Source organism: Ursus maritimus, unplaced genomic scaffold, assembly GCF_017311325.1.
Source record: "Ursus maritimus isolate PB19 unplaced genomic scaffold, ASM1731132v1 scaffold_13, whole genome shotgun sequence".
Classification (NCBI taxonomy): Eukaryota; Metazoa; Chordata; class Mammalia; order Carnivora; family Ursidae; genus Ursus; species Ursus maritimus.
In genome coordinates this window covers 49,177,879-49,200,418 of record NW_024423675.1, presented here as the reverse complement: position 1 = coordinate 49,200,418, position 22,540 = coordinate 49,177,879, and the positions used below count along the sequence as shown (strand labels likewise).

Below are 22,540 nucleotides of genomic sequence, written 5' to 3'. Positions count from 1 at the left end.
AAGAGAGAGAGAGAGAGAGAGAGAGAGAGAGAGAAAGAAAGAAAGAAAGAAAGAGGAAAGAAAAGGAAAGGAGGGGGAAAGAAAGAAAGAAAGAAAGAAAGAAAGAAAGAAAGGAAGGAAGGAAGGGGGAGGGAGGGAGGAAAGGGAAGGAAAGAAGGGAGGGAGGGAGAGAGAGAGAAAGAGAGAGAAAGAAAGAGAGAGAGAAAGGGAGAAAGAAAGAGTCATTTTAAGTAAAAACACAGACCTATCAGTTCCACTGAGAGAAAACATGGGCCTTGGGGCCAGAAACACTTCAATTTAATAATCTGTTCTTCCACTTCCTAGCTGGTAACCTTGGGCAAGTCATTCAAGCTTTCACAGCCTCTGCCTGATCCACAGAATGGGAGGATACAATTTAGCATTTGGGTTGTTACGAGGGTTAATAGAAATAACATACATAAGGGGTCACAATGCATCACCAATGCTCAAGAATGCTCATCACCTTCCACTACTTCTTCCCCTACTCCTACACAAACAAGCGGGAAGGGGCTGTTAAAAGGTTTTGTGGGGAATAAATTCTAGAAAGTGGGTTATTTATGATCTGGAGCAACTGGGACAGTGAAATTTCTTTGAAAACTATTTCCCCGGTTTTCTAGAGGGCTCCAGAAAAACAAAAACACCCTGTTCAAAACGGACTCTTGCACAGAGTCACCTGTGTTCTGCACAGGTCTCAGGCCAATTGCTGAGAGCAGCAGGGACCAACTAGCACTCAAGGGAAATCACCATCATCCTACAGCAGAAATGTCCCGAGGAAAGTCACAAAGCAAGAAGGCTGACATCACCTACAAGAATGGGAGAGAACAGCCAGAACTGGATTTGGCTCTATCTCCCACCAGCTGGCAAGGTGCACAGTTTATTTTTTACACTTGTACCTGCGAAAAACAAAAAAGTAAAGTAAAAAAACCCACAAACCAATTTTACTCAAAAGACTTGCTGCACACTTGGTGAACTCTTACTGAACCATGTTGAAAATTCAGCTATCAAACTGTCTACATCTCGGTGAGCTACAGGCTGTTGCTGTGTTAGACAAGACGTGTCGCTGTAGCGGCCAAACACAGGAAGTTGCATTTTACTCCTGTTTCCAAATATGCCTCGTGTCAAAATCTGAGGAGAAAAAGAAGTTCCGTTTCATGATTCTATTAACTTCAGGTTCTTTACAACTAAGGCCACCTTTAAGTTCAACATAGATACCTAAGTCCTAAAGGACTCACACTTACTGAGACCATCATTTACTGGACTGGCTAAGAAAGCATTATCAAGGGGACCTGTGTTTATTCTGTGCCACTCCCTTTTCGAGATCTAACAGGAACCTTGTGCTCTTTCTTTTTGCCCCCAGGACTAGATACTGGACAATAAAAATAACTTTAGATCGGCACTGCAAAGCCATAAGTACTTACTAATTAAACCCTTATCAGTGATTCCCATTGTATATAGTAAGACTTCATCTTTAAAAAGTCTTAGGATATTGAATTCTGAATCTGCAATATCAGGGTCGAATCCAAGAGAAATGTTCTCACTTGGAAGAACACCAAAGTTCTGTGACTTTTAACTGTCCTTAGATTGAGTGTTTGGCCGATTCTCATCTACTCAATGCCTTAAAAGACTAAAGTGATAGGGTCACAACTAATGGGTGTGGAGCTTGGCTGAGAATTCCTGCACACCCCCCAACTCCCACTCCATCACCCTTTGGATTCAGATCAGGGCCCAGAACAACTGGGTCTTACATGGAGCTTTTTAGGAATGCCTTGTATCTCAGCCATCTCAAGATCTAACTCACTTCTAGGAAACTCCTGGTCCAACAGATGCCAAAAAATTAAATCATCTCTTAGGTGTCTGGAGAGTTCTCCACCCTTCTGAGGGAGGATCTAGGATGGCTAGATTTTGATGCGCCCATCTTTCTAGTGTGCTTACATGGCTTGAGGGACCTTTTCCACTTTTATATTAAAGAATTTTGAACCTCACGGAGGTGGGTATGTGTTTGAAGCATTATTTTCATGACAAGAGGAGCAAGTCCACCCATCTGTCCACTCCAGTGAAGAGTTTAACAAGAGATAGGAAGCCATTACCAAAAGCCTGCTAGGTTTTTGTGATATGTATGGGACATAATACCAATGTGTTTAGTCATCTTCGAATTACCAACCTGACTCAATAGGGCTGCTGCATTTTTTGGCAAGAACATTCTTGTTCTTGCTTTACTCTCACAGGTGTTTTAACATTATCTTTCTTTAGTATCCCTATTCATTCTATTTCTTATTTTAGCAGCTTTTGGTGAAGAAACATGTCACTCTGCTGGGTATCAAACACATCTAAGATAATAAAAGCATATAGGGTATGAAAAAATCAAACACAGAAAAGACAAATATATATGTAGTGACATTTGGGAATAAAGCATTTCTCTAAATACTGTGCCTCACATTCAGGGACCTCAAAGATTATAAAACTAGTCAGGTGGGACTTACATAGTGGCTGACCACACTGGGATTCGCGTCTTCATAAGCACTGTTTTTCTTAGCATTACACAATCAATTTGGGGCTCCACTCACGAGGTAATGATTTCTAACGCAAATATGGCAGAAACAGTGTTCACACAGACTAATTTTAATTCTACCCCATATAATCTTTACATTCCATGCCTCATCTCTTAAGTGGCACTGTCTAGTGACTCAGGTTGGTTTCCATCGCTGACAAACACCTTCAATGCAACCTCTTCCTCAGGTCATATCTACTGAGTACGTGGTACTGCTGAAGGTGAGCAGGGAGGAAGCTATAACCTGTAAGAAGTGGAATTGGAAAAACCAGAAAAAAGACAAGGGATCCAAGCTGTTTATGGGCCATTGTGAATGGATCCCAGTTTGTAAACCTGTGTTTTAAGGATATTGTTATGGCTGAATTTTGTCCCCCAAAATTCATCTCTTGAAGTCTTCACCCCAAGCACCTCAGAACATGACTGTATTTGGATAAGGCCTTTAAAAAGGTATTTAAGGTAAGACGAGGGCATAATAGGTGGGCCCTAATCCAATTACTGGTGCCTTGGTTAAGATAATAGAGATCGGATAGACCTGTAGTTCATAGACCACAGGAGAACACAGGGAGAAAGCGCAAGGACAGAGCCTCAAGAGAAACCCAACCTTGATCTTGGACTTCTAAGTACTAAGTTCTGACACTCCAGATCTGTGAGAAAATGAAATTCTATTGTTTAAGCCAACCCAGTCTGTGCGAATTTGTTATGGCGCCCCCAGCAAACTAATACAGACTTTTACTACTATCTGTAAAGCTGTTTATTCACACACTGAAGACAGAATGAAAATGTCACACAGCTTCCAACCTCATCTCTACCCCACCCAACAGAGGGGAAAAGTTCTTTAAAGGCTTCTGCTATGATCACTTTATAACGGCTTTATAAATTAAAACATCATCATTTGAAAAATGAATTCTGACAATAAGTGTGTTCTGACATTCCATGGTCTGATGACTACAGGGGATTCAGTCTTTTTTAAAAGTGTACAGTTCTAGATCCTTTTTAAAATCTCCAGTTTGATTTTACTCTTTTCGTGTTTTCTTTAAAAAAAACTGGCAGCCGAGTACTTTCCAAGCGACAGCACACTAGTTGTGCACATATGTATATAATTCCATTTTAGTAGACTTTAGGAAAATGAAACACTGCTCTGTTAGGCACACAGGAACATTCACCATGAGCTCAGTTAACTCGTTCTGGCTTGTTCCAAGTTTCCATCCTCAGCCAGCTCCTCCACAGACGCCTGGCAGGTCAGCGCGAGTTAACTTTACAGATGTAGAAGAAATTTTGAAAAACACAGAATCCCTTTAAATAGATGAAATCGGCAATTGCAATCCTGAATCATCCTGTCAGGTTGCCCTGCTCAGTCCTGTGGGCTACCCAGCTGTGGCCAGAAACATTTTTATTCTGGAAGGAAGGTCCAAGGCAGTGCTCAGCAGGCCCTCATCAGAGCACCTTAGACAAACAACAGTGGCCTTTTCTCGGGGAGGCTGAGAAACCCTTTAGAAAAAGCTTTTAAGAGACCCCAATTAAGACTGGAATTTACTTCACACTGGGCAATGTACTGCAAAATAGGCACATCACTGAAAGGAAAGACCCCTGAAGTACAAACAGAGGCAAAAATAAAAAGAGCCAAATGTTTCCAAAAGAAACATATGAAAAGAATTTTTAAATAAATGATTGCTTCCTTTTGAAGTTTTCAGAATTTGCTGCCCACATTTCTAAAAGAGAAAAGGGCTCGGCGTCCTTTTTAGAAAATAGATCTTACTAAAATCTTTCTTACAGTCCCTCCCACGCATTATTAAACACCTGTTTTCATCCAGCCCCCTGCTCTGTCACTTTGGTTCCTCCTTAAGTAATTAGCATGCAGCCACCTCAGATGAAGTTCAAGGAGGTCTTCCTAAAAAGGCAACAGAGTTGAAATTCTGTGTCCTTTCCTTAAACAGTAATTGTCATTCTGCAGATAACTTCTTTCCCTTCGAATGTAACTGTATTTACCTCAAACCTGACTATTGTGGGAAATGAGTTATTTTGCAGTTTATAATATTAGCAAAATGTACGTAAGAGCAAAAAAATTTCTGGCAAGGAGATTCTGCCAAAATTGTACTTGACAATGGGAATACTTGCTCATATTAACGACCAAATTTATCAAGACACTGGGTACAGAACATCAGTGTTTCTGAACTGGACATTTTGTAACTTCTACCTCATGTCAAGAGAAGACACATTGTTAATGAAGAGAAATTTTCATCTGAAGCCACTTTTTAAACCCTGCCAATCTCCAGAGGATGTTTCTCATGTTAAGAATCTTCTGGAATGCTTGCTGAAAATTTAGATTCTGAGACCCCTCTCCAAAAGATGGGTTTTGCTGTTACCCAGAAGTGGATATTTTCCCCAGGCATACTAGGTGATTCTCACAATCAGGCAAGTCTGTTAAAAACCATTATTATCACAGTAAACATATTTTTAAATTAGCCCATTCAGCTATAAAACATTAAACTTCCGTAAGATATTTTTTAGACTATAACAACAAGAGTAGATCAAAGTTGAGTTCTCATGTGACAATCATTCAAGAAAGCCTTTTGAAATTAATTAAAAGCTATGAGCTAAAGAGAAAAAAATTAATCTACATAAAGACAAAATATTAATTGTGGTTAATTATTAGTGACAGTGGGTACTTTTACATATTATAGCAAGTTTGCTTTGCTACCTTATGACCCAATCAAGCTATCAACCAAGTAGAAAGCCATAATAAAGATGCCTTCTGATAGTAGGTCTCAAAAAAAGCCAAGCCGCATGAGCTTTTCTCAAGAAGCTACCTGTGTGCTCTGTCCAAATTAGGAAACAGACCCAGAAAAGGTAAGACCCTGATCTTGCAACCCGGAGATCCATTACAAGAGGGAAGTGGAAGGATCCCCAGGATGATATGAAGAGAGATACAGGGCAACAGCTGGGCAGCAAGCTTAGAGGAAATCCAGTCCAATCTGGATTCACTTCTTACAGATGAACTTGACAGAATCACAAAAGTGTTTGAACATACTGAGAAGAGAGTCACAAAACTGGGGAAAGATTTGGGGGTGAGTATGCAGGACCCTTCGCAAGCAAACAAAAAACACCAAGTAAGGAAAGCAAAAGCCATGCAGGAAAGAAAAAGTAATCCTGGTTTACCACAAGGCTTCGCTATCATCAGTTTTTACGTAGTTATACAGAATACTATTCTAATCAAAAGCACAATGTAAGAATGCTGGGAACATGGGAACATGGAGGATGGGAAATGCGTGATGGGGCTGGGAGACAGGGGTCAGAGAAGGTGTGAAAAACAAAGGTACGTTTCCAATTTCTACTGTGAGGTCAATAATAATGTGTCAAGCTGAACAATTGATAATTAGCAATGTAAGCATGCTATTTAGAGACTGGAGGTAAATAATAATCAGTTTAAACAACTGTACACTTCTTGGGTGATACTTTCCACTCAGTTTGTATCACTCTATTAATATTCGACCTGACAAGACTGAGCCATTCATTTATTCCACAAACAGCTGTGTCAGGCATAGATGTCAGAATAAGAAGGCAGATTGGGAAACAAGATAAGGTCCCTTAGCTCCTGGAGCTTAGGTTCTAGTGAAGGGAGACAATGACAAACAGGATAATCTGAAAGGTCAGTGCAATGAAAGGGCAGAGAACTGTAGCTTGAGGTGGGTGGACAGGCTCCTCTAAAGAGAGCTGGACAAGGAAGGTCTCTATGAAGCAGGTCATGCCCGAGCGAAGATAAGGAGTCGACTTTGTAAAGAGCTAGTGGAAGAGTGTCCCCTACCTCCTGGATAGAGAGAGCAGAAACTGCCAAGGTCACAGGTAAGACTGAGCCAGGTTTGTCTGATGACCGAAACAGGTGGGGGGTGGGGGGCTGGGGGGAGGAGCAGGGACCAAGGGTCATAGAGGACCATGTGTGGCCTTGAGGGTCAGAGTACAAAATCTAGATTTCATTCTAAGTGCAGTGGGAAGACACAGGAAAGCTGTAAGGAAGTGACATGATTTATGTTTTAAAACAGTACTTTCACTGTTGCGTGGAACAGGACTTGCAGAAGGCTGAGAACAGAAGCAGGAGATCAGCTCAAGTCCACTACAGCTATCTGAGCAATGAGCGGTCAGGGGTTGGATGGGGGCATTGAAGACAGAAGTGAGGGGCCTGGATACATTTTGAAAGGAAAATGTACAGGACATGCTGATGGTTTGGTGTGAAGAGGAAGGGAAAACTCAAGAAAGACTCCTCAACTTCTGGCTAGAATGAGTGAGTGGTTGGAGGTATCATTTGGTGACATGTGGAAAGTTCAGGGAAGAAGGGGTTGGGAGGGTAAACTCCAGCCTTCTGTTGACACCTTTTACCTGGGAGATGCCCACGAGAGACCCAAGCAGAGCTGCCCAATAGACGGTTGCAGATCTGAGCCTGGAAGCCCACGGCGAGGTCGGAGTTGCAGATACCCCCCAGGTCTGGTGTTCACTTCACCTTGCTGGGTGATTACAGATGACCTCTTGGTCCTGCCTTCTGTCTCCCCCAGGAAATCAATACTGCATGTGGCAGGCAGATTCATCCCCCAGGGGCAAAGCTCTAATCATTTCTCATTTGATAAAAAACTTCAGTGGTTCCCACCACCTGTGTGGGCCAGAATTCTTGTCCACCCCTTCTGTACTTTCTGGCCTCCCTGATTTGTCCCCACAGTTCTCCAGGTGTCCCTCTCCTTCCACCTTCCTTTCTGCCCATCTCCACCAAGTAGAGGAGCCATCTAGGCACAGACCCTTGTGGGCAGGGTCTGTGTGTGATTCCCCTTTGAATCTTACCCCACTGCTGTACACAGAACCTTCCAGGTAATTACTTCAGTTGGATGAAGGTGCCACCCTTTTTCCTTTTAATATTGCTTCACAAAACGAGCCCAACTTGCAGGAATATACCCACCCAGCACACACCAGTGCAGCTTTCCCAGGTTATTCTTAAGCAAAACACCAGTTCAGTCCCTTCTTTGTCAACCAAAATTCCCTTGGTGTTAATGGCTGGAATGTCATCCTTGCCAGAAGGTTTATATGAATAAAAACATCCAGCCCCTTGAAACCAAAATAAATGGAGGAGTAGTAAGCAAATATAAAGGATAACAGACCAAACTTTTAAAAGTAATGTTATGGGCTCATTGCCTTCTGGGGAACAGAAACTGTTGTTTTTGGTTTGGGTTCCCCTGCTTCAGATAGCAACGGAATAGAGGGTGGACCAGAAGTGTTTATTTTCTTAAGACTATTTCCACCTCAAGAACACTTTTATGTAAGCTGAGTCCTCACTAAGTATGTATCTCTACTCAAGAACAGAGACTCCCAAGAACAGGCAGGTAGCCTATTACACTGAAGTCCCTCAAGACAAGAAAACGCGTCGGAACTTCTCCTTTACTCAACCAAAAGGCGCTTAATTAGAAGATCAACAACCCAGAGTCCTTATCTCCTTCCCTGCTGCATTAAGTAGGCAAAAAGTGAAGTCTGACCCCCCCACTGATTGTTATCCTCTCAGACTTCTGAAGATAAAATACACTGAAGCTAAAAATATCTGGGATACTACTCGTCCACCAGACCTGATGCGCTGTGGACTAAAGAGAAACAAATGAAGTTCAAATGTGCTCGTTTTCTTTCTCTCCACGTGAGTGGCTGCATTTGCGTTACGATCAGACAGGCTAAGAAGAAAATTCAACTCAAAAAGAAGATGGCTACGGTAGGACCGATATTTTTGTTTTCATGATGGAATGCCCAAGAAAAACTAAAGTGGCTGAAAAGCAGCCAATGAACTTAAAACCAAGTCTGAGGACAGCTAGAGAAAAGCTGATACACTTACAGGTCAGCTCGTGGCTTTAATTCCAGGGGAGGTCCAAGGGCACACGGGATGTGGAAGTCCTGGCTACGATTGTGCCCAAAGCAGAGAAAAGTGGGACTGTCACACTACCTCCTCAGAAATGAAATTCCTCTATTTCATCCCACCCCGTCTAGATTTCTCTTCATGTAGAATCTTTATTTTAAACCTGCCTTTTAATATTTTTGTTATTTATTATAAAAATCACTCTTCAAAATTATATTTTACACCATTTTCTTAAAATATTTATTTATTTGACAGAGAGCGTGCATGAGCAGGGGGAGAGGCAGAAGGAGAGAGAGAGTCCTCCAGCAGACTCCCTGCTGAGTACAGAGCCCATGAAGGACCCTGAGATTATGACTTGAACGGAAATCAAGAGTCGGCCACTTAAGGGGCACCTGAGTGGCACAGCTGGTTGAATGTCAGACTCTTGGTTTCAGCCAGGGTCGCGATCTCATGGTCCTGGGATTGAGCCCTGCGACGGGCTCATGCTCAATGAGGCGTCTGCTTGAGATTCTCTCTCCCTCTGCACACCCCCCCATGCACGTGAGCCCACATGTACACACGCTCTCTCTCTCTCAAATAAATAAATCTTTTAAAAAAGACAAGAGTTGGCCGCTTAACTGACTGAGCCACCCAGGCGGTCCATATTTTACACCATTTTTAAATGGCTTATTCCCTTATATGACCGTATCCCAATTAATTGAAAAAATTTCTTGGTGTTCAACTGCTATTTCCAATTTTTGGCTTTTAATAAACATTGTCCCAGTGAGTAATTATTTCCTTCTCAATATGCTTCTGAAAGTGGAACTGCCGGATCTGAATGTATGCACATTTTAAGGTTTTTAATATATATCACCAAGCTGCTCTTCTGATACGTTGTGCCAATTTAAACTACAACAAGACAATTGTCTGAGAATCATTCTTTTAAATCCTTGCTCAATTCATAGGTGATCAACGGCATCTTTTTTTTTTTCATTAAACTGCTGAAACTATTTCAGATGCCAATTGGTAAATTATGTCTCTTCTTTGATTAAGTAATGTGGGCAAGTTAACTCTCGTGGTTTAGTATTCCCCATCTGTAAAATGGGGATATTAATAGTAGTTACCTTTTAGGGATGTTGTGAGGATTAAAAAGTTAATTCAAGCAAGGCACTTAAAATAGGTTCTGACCTACAATGAGTTCACAATTATAGCCATCATATTTTGAAAAACCTCTGTTTATGTTCTTTTCTTGTTTTTCTATTTGAGCCTTTACTTTTTTTCTTATTGATATTTTTTCTTACTGATTTTTAAGGGTCTTAGTACTTGAAGATATTTATCAGTTTTCCATATACAATGCAAATATCTTGTCAACTTTATGATTTCCTTTTTCAATTTGCTGATGACGGGTTTTTTGCTATACATAAGTTTAAAAACTTAATATCATTAAATCATTCACTTTAAATCACAACAAGTTACAGAGATCCAACATTCAAAAATGAAACAGCAAAGGAAATCATGATTAACTCTAGTTCGTAAGAAAGAAAAGAATCGATCAATTTGACATGAAAAGTTTTTATGAAAAACAAATTTAAGAAGAAAAACATAGAAAAATATTTACAATACATGATAAGCACAAGGCTAATCTCCTTAACACGAAAATCTGCAAGATCTGCCATAACCAATTCAGAGAAAAAGAAATACAAATGCTCTACTTCTCTCATAACCAAAGTGAGATGCCCCTTTTTGCATATAGATAGACACGGATTTTTTCAAATTAATTATGTATGACATTGTAGTTATGTATAGTTATGTAGAGTGTTCACTGCACAAGGGCACCTAAGCAAGGGAATGAGTTGGGACATAATTCCTGCTAATGTTCCACCGGGTAAATCTGTGCCTGCAGGGCTGCCTCACCCAGAGGGAGTGAGTTCAGTTTCTCACAAAGCACCATATGGTCGAAGAGAGATCCTGATATGCCTGCAGTGCTGGTGAGAGTTCGGAAAAAGGCATTTTCATATACTGAGCAGATATACTGATATACAGCCTCTTTGAGAGTCATTTGGCAAAGTCTATCAAAACAAAGTATACAAATCTTTTGACTTGACAATTCCACTGCTAGGATTTTACTGGTCCAGGTAGGTCGAGATGTTTAGATAGAGATGCTCATTTCAGCATTTTTCATAATAGCACACACACAAAAGAGCCCCAAAACAATACAAAAATACAAACATAAAAGATAAAAACATAATAGAGTCCTTTTAAAAAATTATGATATATCTACATATTGCTTGTTTATAGGATTAAAAATATCAATACGGAAATACTTTGAAGTTATATTACGTGAAAAACTCAAACTCTAGAGCAGTAAGTATATAACATGTCTTGCTTGTGTTTTGATTAAGATACATATACTTGAATGAAAACTTTCTGAAATGAAAACCAAAAAAAAAAAAAGTTGTTCATTCCGGGTTATAATTGGGAAGAGATTGGGGGTCTGGGAGGGAGAAAAACACACTTTTAGCCTGACTCATCTCATAAAGTTTTACTTCTGATCATGTGCATGTTATTTTCATTAAGGAAAATAAATCCTATCCATTTTTGCCTTCATGATTTCTTCCTACACCAGGTTTACACAGAAATGGGTAAGTGCTGGGTGCCTGGGTGGCTCAGTCGGTTAAGCATCTACCTTAAGCTCAGGTCACAATCTCAGGATCCTGGATCGAGCCTCGCATCGGGTTCTCTGTTCAGCAGGGAGTCTGCTTCTCCCTCACACTTTCCCTCTGTGCTCTCTCTCTCTTTCTCAAATAAATAAATAAAATCTTGAAAGAAAGAAAGAAAGAAAGAAAGAAAGAAAGAAAGAAAGAAAGAAAGAAAGGAAGGAAGGAAGGAAGGAAGGAAGGAAGGAAGGAAGGAAGGAAGGAAGGAAGAAAGAAAGAAAGAAAGAAATGGTAAGTATTCTGGGCAGGACCTGGGCCCTGACCAAGATATGAAAACCCAGAAACACAGACAGACAGAGGTTCTATCATGGCCTAGGTGTGATGCTGAATACTTCATTCACTTGTTCCCTCGTCTCCTAAAAATCAGAGTGGCTTCCTCTGCTCTTTTAACTCAAGGGCTGAGGTCAAATAGCCAAGAGCTGGTCTGTGTGGCACAGTGGGGGTGGTGTGGTGCTGAACAGGACAGAAGAAATGGTTACTAGATTTAAATACCACCCTTCAGCAACAGAGCCAGAGTAACACATAATTCTTGAAGTAAAAAACAAACAAACATAACCCTCATTCATAAGATCATTGGCTTAAAGTGATCAGGCTGTTCACTGAGAATATTTGTTGATTCATTCATATATTCAACAAACATTTATTGTGTCCAATCCACCATGCCTTGTACTTGGTCAGGGGAATACTGAAGTCTCAATGCTTCTAGGACATGAGGCCAGAGGGTACTGAAAACACCTCCTTGGAGACATATTTGTTTGGCCTGTGCTTAGAAATAATGGATCTAATCCTCAATAAAATACTAGCAAACCAAATCCAGCAATATTTAAAAAGGATTATACACCATACCCACGTAAGCTTTATTCCAGGAATGCAAACTTGGTTAAACATTTGAAAATCAATTAATGTATTTTACCATATTAATAGAATGAAGGACAAAAAACCATAGGACTATCTCAACAGAGGGAAAAAAAGCCTTTGACTCCTGCATGACAAAGATGCTCACAAACTAGGAACAGAAGGGAACTTTCTGATAAAAGGGCATCTACGAAAAACCCACAGCTAACACGACATGGTAAAAACTGGTTGTTTTCCCCCTTAGATCAGGAAGAAGACAAGAACTTTCACTCTTGGGCTCTGTCATGGCGGCTTTACTAAAGGAGACCACCAGCCTTGTGGGACTGGCTGTATGTGAGTCATACAAGAGGCTAAGAATATTGTACACAGATTCTTGACGTTCTTGAGCAAATTCCTAAAAATGCAGCCTATAGAAAGTATACAGAACAGATTACAAATGAGAAGCTACTCTGAGTACGGTTAAAGCAGAACCAGATGTTAAGAAATTAGAAGACCAACTTCAGGGTGGCCAACGAGAAAAGGTGATTCTTCAGGCTGAAAATGAACTAAGTCTGGCAAGAAAAATGATACAGCAGAAATCATGGAAGCCTTTAGCGGAAGAGCCTCCTGCTAACCAATGGAAATGACCAATATAATCGTGATTAAATGACTAGTGTGTTGATGGGAAACTGATATAATTAAATGTTCTGTTGCATTAAAAAAAAAAGTTCACTCTTGCCACTGCTATTCAACATCATAGTGTATAATAAGTGAGGGCAATCAGACAAGGAAAAGAGATAAAAGACATTCAGATTGGAAAACAAGAAGTAAAATTATCTCTATTTGCACCTGACTTTGTATAGAGATCTTGTATATAGAAATCCTAAGGACTGCACTGAAAAACCACTGGGACTAAAAAATGAGTTGAACAAATTTGCAGGGTATAAGATTAATATGTAAAAATTTATTTTTGTATATCTATACACTAGGTAGCAACATTCTGAAAATGAAATAATATAATTTCATTTATAATAGTATCAAAAATAATAAAATACATAGGGATAAATTTAACAAAGAAAGAGCAATACTTAAAACTATATTTTATAGCAAAACTATAAAACACTGTGGAAAGAAATCAAAGATCTAAATAAATGGAGACATTTGTGTTCCCAGATTGAAAGACTTCATTTTGTTTTTGTTTTAAAGACTTCATATTGTTAAGAGAACAGTGTTATTCAACACAATCCCTATCAAAGTCCCAGCTGGCTATTTTGCAGAAATTGACAAGCCGACTGATTCATACAAAAATGCAAGGGGGCTAGAATAGCAAAAAGAATCTTGCAAAAGAAGCAGAAAGTTAGGGCACCTGGCTGGCTCAGTTGGTAGAGCACACAACGCTTGATTTCAGGGTTGTGAGTTCGAGCCCCACATTGGGTGTAGAGATTTTTTTAAAATAAAATCTTTAAGAAACAAAAATTTTTTTTAAAAAAGACCAAAGTTAGACGACACACTCTTCTGTTTTAAAACTTACTACAAAGCTACAGTAATCTACACAGTGTGGTATATTAATAGACATACAGACTAATGGGACAGAAGTGAAGTGTTCAGAAATAAACCCTTACATATACTGTCAATTGATTTTTGAGAAGGTGTCAAGACAATTCAAAAGGGAAAGAATCATCTTTTCAATATATGGTGCTGGACAACTAGATATCCACATGGAAAAGAATGAAATTGGAACCCTACAACACACCACACACAAAAATTAACTTAAAGTGTATCACAGACCTAAATGTAAGAGCTAAAATTATAAAACTCTTAGAAGAAAACTCAGGTGTAAATCTTCTTGACATTGGTTATGCAATGGTTTCTTAGATATAACTCCAAAAATACAAAGAAAAAAAAGATAAACACAAAATAATCAAAATTTCAAAATTCTGAATTGCAAACCATATCAAGAAAGTGAAAAGACAACCAGAGAATGGGAGAAAATATTTGTAAATCACGTATCTGGTAATGACTTATCTCCAGTACATAGAGAATTATTTTATCTCAATAACAACGTCAAATTACCCAATTACAATTGGGCAAATGACCCGAACAGACATTTTTCCAGAGAAGACATACAGATGGCCAACACGTACATGAAAAGTCGATCAATGTCATTAGTAATTAGGAAAATGCACATCAAAGCACAATGAGATACAACTGCACATTTACTAGGATGACTACAATCAAAAAGATAAGTAACGAGTATTGGCAAGGATGTGGAGAAACTGAAATCCTCATACACTGCTGGGGGGAATATGAAATGGTACAGCTGCTTTGGAAAACTGCTTGGCAGTTCCTTAAAACATAACATAAACACAGAATTACCATGTGACCCAGCAATTCCACTCCTAGAAATATACCAAAGAGAAATGAAAACATATGTTCACCAATAACTTGCACATGAAGTTCACAGCAGCACTAGTCATAGAACCCAAATGTCTACCAACTGATGGAAGGATAGATAAAATGTGGTATGTCCATACAGTGGAACGTTATTTGGCAATGAAAAGAAATGAAGCAGTGATACATGTTACAACATGGATGACCCTTGATAACATAACTGATAACATAACGCTACGTGAAAGAAGTCAGTCACAAAAGGGCATGTGATGTATGTTTCCATTCACACAAAATGTTCAGAAATAGCAAATAGATTAGTGGTTCATTAGGACTGGGGCTGGGGGTTGAGTAGGCTGGGAAAAGAGATTAATGGTTGCACAACACTGAATACACTAACAAATTGTACATTTTCGGCAGGTGAATTTCATGGTATGCTAATTATATGTCAATCAAGTTGTTTTAAAAAAACAGAAATAATGGCTCTAACTGCATGTTTTCAGAAATAATGATTAATGGTCTTCTAAAACCTAGAGAAATAGATGCAGCCCTAAGCTGAAAGTTCAAGAGACTAAAATCAAGAAAGTGAAAAGCAAGCTGACTCGTGGCTTAAGATGATTATTTTACAAAAGCCCAAATCAAATATCTTTCATAGTCAAGCATAACTTTTCGCTTACATTACTTTTTGTATAAATCAGCTGCACAGTTTCTCGACATGATTAGTCATTTTATTGGGAATTATAGCAATCTGGGTATTTTTTGCTGTACTGGGAAAGAGCTAGGACAGTCATATTTTAAGATTCTATTCTGCTTCTTGGTGATCAGTTATGCAATATTCTTTGCTTTTCGTAAAGGCAAAATTCACTTTTCTAATACTAGCCCTGACAATATTTTGCAGCAAAAGAATTAAATTCGGGGCGGTACCTTATACCTGTTGTATTCGAGTGTTGATTTAATTCTGTAAATTTAAAATATTAACTCCTCCTTAAAATGAAAGAAGTCACCCTGTTTTAAAGTAAGACAAAGGAAACTAGCCTCATTTGCACAAGATAGTTTACTACAGTTAAGATCCTAATCAACACCCCCCCCATCCCATCCCCAAAAGCCATCACTATGAAGTCTCTGAGGTTCTGGAGCTTTGTACAACCTTGTCCTTAACAGCAAGGAAAGGTGTGATCTTTTTTTGGATTTTGATTTCTCTCCTTTGTAGAAGGTTCCTCCTTTGTGGACATTAACATCAGCCCCAGCAAAGCTTATGATTTTTCAGGGTGTGAAGCTCGCAGTATAAACAAACCCATGTGGGGGGAAGTTGGAATGATAGAATGCTATCTAGTTGGGAGATATCCTGGAGCTGATTTAAAAAACCTTCATCTGTGCCCTGTCACTTCCTTTCAGCAAGATCCTGTTAATGTTTACACAATTTTAAAAGTGTATCGGATATCTCAAGGAATAACGTAAATGGCCCCTTTGAGGTTTTTTTTTTCATGTTGATGGAAAAATATCAAAATAGGACCTTTTAAATTTATTTCATTATCCAATCACCAGTAATGCCACCAAAAAGCTGTTCATCCCTACCCTGCTGGAGGAACGCCAGGCGTACCTTCCTTCCCCTTTTTAAAGAAAATGGAAAAAACAAACTTTTTAGACAGATCATTGCAACTTAGAAATGTTACACACGATTCCATAAAACGAACTTTAGCCCTCGAAACTGAGTTTGTGAGGTATGTGTCCCCCAGTTTCATAGCTTATGTGTCTAACATAAACAAAACAAATGATCTTTTGAAATGATTAAGCTTTTTAAAAGTTAGTATTCAGAATTCTGCCAGGATAAGAGAGAGCAATGGGCACTTCTACTCTGAAAACAAACCATAAATCAGTTGACAAGCTTGAAAGAATTCAGTTCTAGTCTGTTCGGAAGCCAAGCGTAAATACAGAAAAGCCTGTTGGCACTTCTACCTTGCTAAGTTTCGCGTTTTAAAAACACCGCAATACGCAAATGGCGTTTCTCGTAACTTTCAGGCTCGGAAGAAATTCAGATAAACACCCAGGCGAGGCATCTCGTACGGAAAATGGAGCCTGTGCCTTTAAGGTAAAATCGGCTGGATCCCAAAACGCATTCCACTTCTCCACGACAAAGAGTTTGGGGGAGCGCTACCTCTCGGGTTTCTCCGAGGGACTTGGCGGGTTCGGGCAGAGTCCGACCTGCCGCGGAGCCCTCGGCCGTCCCAGCTGCCCTGAGCAAGCCCAGCGCCCGCGCGGCGGGGGCGCCCCGTGCGCCCCGGACTCACCGCTGCTGGGCTGCGGGGACAGCGTGGAGACCGAGGTCTGGCCCATGTCTGGGGTCGCGGGGCCAGGTCTGGAGATCACGCGGCTCCTTTGGTCCTTCGATCATGGGTCCGCTCGCAGGCAGGTTTCCAAGTGCCCATTTCCCGGGCTGTGCGGAGCTGCCCGCCGGATTCCCTCACCTTCTCCCCGGCGCGGGTCTCCCAGCCCGGCCGGCCGCAGCCGGCGAGGCGGATCCTGCCCAGCGGATGCCTGTCATTCCTCTATGCAGATTAGCTGGGGTCAGGGGTCACGGGGGAGGAGGGAGGGGAGAGGGCGAGGGGGAGGGGAGGAGGGGAATGGGTGCAGGGGGACTAAGTGGTGGGGAGGGGAGAGGCCCGGCGGGTGCAGCGGCGCCCGCGGGGGCTGTGAGACCGGCACCGCCCCAGGGTAGTAGAGAGTTCAGGCGACTCCCGCTTAACTTAAAAGGTTCAATGTCAAATGATCCTTTAGGGCTGTAAGAAAAGGAATTAAAGTACTTAGTCACGGTACTTAATTTAACAAAATTTGTTCTTTAAAGTTGGTTTCTTCCTCACATTCTGTTGGCAGTACTGCAGGACTGTTAGATGTGTCCTCTGTGTGGGGCTTTCCTCGTTTTAAAAATTAGCTTCCTTTTAACAAACAAAAAAATTAGTGGCCTCAGTTACGTTGAACAATAAATCTGGAAGATGGAGCTATGTGTAAGATTAGCAAAGGACAAACTTTGCTCTCTCCACCTCAACTCCAGGAAGCTGACCTCTCCTATATTCAAAAAGAATCACTGTGGTATCTCTGAAACCTTGTGGTAAGGAGTTTAAATATACAAAAAGGTGAAAACAACAAAAACAAACGGTAATTTGTTGTAGAAGCTAACATTCCCTAAAAGTTGAATTAAATCCTGCCGTAAGTAAATCTCAACCCCAAACTTCTTAAAAATACGAATACAGATACTCTTGGTATATACAACTGATGAGTAACCTATAGATTCTATATAGTGCATTATATATATAGACTCTAAAGATTACTCATCAATTGCATATATGTATATATATGTGTGTACCTATATATGTATATATATATATCTCAATAGGTAGTGCATTAGACTGGGTAGTGGTCACATAAATGTGTTCACTTGATGAAATTTCACTGTATACTATGATTCGTGCATTTTTCTGAATGTATATATTTCATTAAAAAGTAAAAAATTAACTGCAATATATTTAGTTCATTTGCCACAGCTTTCACTTTTTAGATTATCCTAGACATTCCACTCTAAACTATTAAAAAGCTATATAATATATATATTATAAAATAGTAATCTAAGTTATTTAAAACCTTAAGCATGAAAATCTTTTTTTCTGAAGTTTGTCTGCCTTGCTTTATTTTTTGAAAGACATTGACTTGTCTGTTTCATCATAATTATGTAAGTTGCCCTATTTTGTTCACACCCAAATAGTCCACCCTCTATTGTGGAGAATTTTTTCCCCTAAAATAGTGTGATCAATTATCTACTTCCCTTTGCCTAATTCATTCTTAAGACACTTGATTTTTTTAAAATGAAATTGAGGATTAACCAAGATGTGAGTTCTAATTAGGGCAATGAAATCAATCAACTAAATTTCTTTATAAAGTGCAAAACTGTTATATTTTGGGAACACATCCCACCTGGGGGACTCATCAGTGAGAGTAAACAATTATAATGGCTCTTCCATTTCTTTACTTTAATAAGTTTGCCTTAAAACAATAACAAAAAAAATTCAAGTTCAGTGTTTTCTCAACCTAAATTGAGAGGAGGGAACTTCACATTCTTCCTTCCATTGATTGAGCCTAATTAATAAGGGAGGTCACTGATCATAAGAAATACACAGTAAATTTTGCACATTAAAAATATGTAAATGGAGGGGCACCAGGGTGGCTCAGTCCTTTAAGCACCCCCCTCTTGGTTTTAGCTCAGGTCATGATCTCAGGGTGGTGAGATTGTGCCCTCCTGGGCTCCTCACTCAGGCAGGCAGGAGTCTGCTTCACTTCTCTCTCCCTCTCCCTCTGCCCCACCTGCTCATGCTCTCTCTCTCTTTCTCAAATAAATAAATAAATCTTTAAAAATTATGTAAATGTTATGATTTTTAAATTGACAAAGGCTAACTTTGAGGCTATTTTTGCTATCATTGATCTTCTTTTCCTTGAGAAACAATGAAGTGTTTCTTTTTTATTTCTTCTGCAAATTCTTATTTCAAACATCAAAGGGGTATTCTGTAGTTCTCTTCTTTCAGGATTTGCTAAATCCATCTATATTTACCTTATTCAAAACCTTTCAGGATTTGCTAGTTAATATAATCTTAGCCTCATCTGAGATTCCTATAATCCCCTGATCAGGTTACACACTTTTCTCTGAAACTTTTCCAGTTCCATTACATTATCCTTGAAACATGTCAACCAAAACTACAGTAAGTGTGCATCAAGGTTTCCTTACAAGGGTGAGACAGTTATTCTATTTTGCTGTCTTTTTATCAAGGCTAACAAATTATACTAATGAACATAGAAAAAGTCTACAGAAATCCCTAAATTCCAGTTATAGGTCATCACGTTAGAATTTATCATCTAACAAGAGTATTTTAAGATAATTTCCAAAATTGCCTTTTTCTTGCCTTAGTAGAGATAATCAATTATTCGGCCAAATTACAGTCTTACTAAGAGCTCTGGGTATTAATCCTACAGATTATAGTGTAACTATGGGAACATTTAATGCCATCGGAAAAATATGGACATTTCTCTGTGTATTACCTCTTTCCACGGAGTTTATAAAAATGCTAAATAAGATTAGTGCCAACATCTAACTCTGAGGAAGCCATCTATTTATAATTCTTCAGCCTTTATCCCGTTGGTCCTGCTCTTTGGTCTGTATTCCTAAACCAAACTTTTGTCCAGCAATATCCTGATAAATACTCAATACTCGGGTTTGTCTGGGGGTGGGGGACAAGATTGATTTGTGACTTGTGTGTAGTACTTGCCAATTTCCTTAATGTAAATACTCCTACAATGGCCAATTCAACAAACAGTCGACTGGCTTGCAAAATTTATGTCAATTGGTTTGCAAAATTCCTGGAAATTTAACAACTGGCTTATATGAGCTGCCTTCAGCATACCACTACTTTCATCCTTTATAACGTGCTGTCATCAGGTCATACCATGACTGAAATTGAGGAATAGTCTATGTTAAGCTCTCCTAAAAATATAGAATGATGGCATCTACTGATTTTTCCACTCTACAGTCTAAATATCTTTCAATCCCTGAAAGACTTATTCGTTTACTTCCAGAAAGAAGTTAAAGTGAGTGGATTAGTAAAATAGAATTTCCCCTTCCTGAATCTGGTTTGCCTTTTGACAAAAAGGTTGTATGTGTGCATACAACCTTGGTGTTTTCAGGCATTTTATCTTATCACATAGATTTCACTGGTCTGTCTGACTTGGAGTTATGAAGCTCTCCTACCTGGGGTACCCAAAGTTACCCTTGCACCCCTGATGGATGGAAATCACTAGATTTACTAGATAAAAGTGAAAAGCATAAATAAACCTTAGCCATCTATTTGTGGAAAAGTCCGTACCTACTAGGTTCAAGTCCAAACTGTAGATACATAATTTGGTGGCTACAGAAGATGCTGTATAATTAGAACAGTCATGACTACCAAATCCTATCCTTTAGGTGACTGCCAGTCTTTTCTAGCCCCATCTAAGCTTGGAGTGGGAGAAAGAGTGAGATCTTTCTCCCTCAGAGCACAAATGCCACGAATACACATCGTGGGGGTCTGGCTTTGCCCGGATGCTGCAGAACCAATTTTGAGACACCAGCAGTTGGGTGGGAGAGAAGGGTTAGGCAGACTCCCAGCAGATGAGATGGTTGGTCAGAACAGTGGTGGTCCAGGAAGCAAAGCGGCTGGTGGTGGCCATGATGAGTAGATGAAGATTCTCACAACTGGCGCTCTTATTCCTGGACTTGGCCATGAAAATTCGGTGAAGTACAGACATTTCCCTGAGTCAGGGGAATTACAGTCAAAGAAAAACCCTTTCCTACTGGGAAGGAAATGAAACTTAGTGATTAAAACTGAGTAATTTTCCAAATAGGATTTTATTTCCCCCAATGTCTTAGGTTGTTTTCTAGATACAACGGTCAGAAGAAACAACAGAAATTCACAGGTCATCTAAGACCACTACGTTAGCCAATTATTTTCTTTCTATTTAACATTGTCAGATTGATTGAAAAGCAGAAAACTGTCTTTTCTTCCTTCCGCTGGTGGAGGTGCTAGAGGGCAGTTTTTATTTTTTTAGTATATGTGCTGCCGGAGCAAGCACACTAGAGAGCAATTTTTAAAGTTAGAAGGCTATTTTAACACAAGGGGGTTCTAATAACCAGGTAAAAGGATACATAACTCAGAAACTAAAAACTAACACGCAAACATTTTTAAGTATTAAGGTACTTTTTTTAGTAGAATGTCTGCGGGGTTTTTAAAACTTTGTATTACTCCAAAACTTGGCTACATTTTGTAAAAGGAAGCTTACTTAGAAAATATAATTACTAAAATGCGAATTACAATTTTACTGGATCTTATAATTTCAGTTGAAATTCTGCATATGTAACTAGCATTTACTTTTTAAAATATTATTCTATAGCATTGCTACCAAATGTTTCCTGTGCCTTTTATTTGGACAATTCTGAGAGATTTTAGTTTTAACATGATAATATAAACAGACAAAGGAGAATTTTGGTTAAGAAAAGAATTACAACTTTGGGCATTCTAGTCATATTAAGCATCAATAGGAGAGAAAAACACATTCCACAAGTATTAGAACAGGAAACAAACCTGTAAAACAGGCTTTTCTTTCCTATTGTTCTCATATTTTTATATGATTTATTTCCTGAGTTTTCCTTCTACTGCTTGCTTGAGCTAGGATTATCAAAATACCTTGCCCCTGCCTTGCCCTGAGTGAGTCTCCACAGAGGGCGTGGTGTAACCCACGTGTGCTTACTTAGTGATTGAGTTGGACAGTTGGAAGATTTATTCTGGAAAACAAAGACCTTATGGGTGGTGCTGCCATTTCCTTTCCCCCAAATTTTCTCCACCCCAGGAGAAATAGTGTGTATTCTGCTGCACTTCATTCCGCAGGAAAGACAAATTACTCATCCACAGTGTCTAAGACTCTGACAACTGCTGTAAAATTAATAATCTTTAATTACTGATCAAAATCTATAGAGACCAATCCTTAAAGACGTCTTTAATAATTACTGCCCAATTTACAGAAAATAATTGCTAAAAGTAAGGTCCAAATCATTGTTTTTGGTTTCTTTTTTTAAGATTTTATTTATTTATCTGAAAGAGAGAAGGAGAGAGAGAGAGAGAGAGCAGGTGCAAGCACAAGCAGTGGGGAGGGGCAGAGGGAGAGGGAGAAATAGACTCCCCACTAAGCAGGGAGCCTGATGTGGGTCTCCATCCCAAGACCCTGAGATCATGACCTGGGCCAAAGGCAGACACTTAACCAACTGAGCCACCCAAGTGCCACCAAATCATTGTTTTATTAACCATCACATCCATCCCTAGGACCTACCAAAATGTCTGGCACCTGGGAGGGAACTTAATACATATGTGATGAATAAAAGAATAAGCATTTACATTACCTCCATAATTACAATAACTTAAAGTATGGATAAAAAAATCATCTAGAACTATATGTATGATTTTGATTATAGTAATATAGACTCCATAGCAAAATAATATCAAGTCTGTCAATGACTGTAAATTTGCTTTTATATGCTTTATATGAATAATCATCTAGTCGTTCAGTTACATTGACTAAGCACCTCCCATAAGCCCGGTACCTATAGTGCAT

The 22,540-nt window shown here is 39.4% G+C and overlaps 1 protein-coding gene and 1 pseudogene across 3 annotated transcripts in view; one reads left to right on the top strand and one right to left on the bottom strand.

Annotated features, from left to right (window-relative positions):
- PHACTR2 (phosphatase and actin regulator 2) overlaps nucleotides 1–16,913 on the bottom strand; it is a 120,718-nt gene extending 103,805 nt beyond the window's left edge. The window contains exon 1 of one of the 3 annotated variants that reach the window (XM_040627889.1): nucleotides 16,648–16,913. In XM_040627889.1, coding sequence (XP_040483823.1) covers nucleotides 16,648–16,693 — 46 coding nt within the window. In that variant the 5' untranslated portion in view covers nucleotides 16,694–16,913. The remainder of the gene's footprint in view (nucleotides 1–16,647) is intronic. The other 2 variants (XM_008695040.2, XM_008695039.2) reach the window with 2 other exon arrangements.
- Nucleotides 8,147–12,627, top strand: LOC103666947 (annotated as a pseudogene).
- Nucleotides 16,914–22,540: the final 5,627 nt, after the last annotated feature.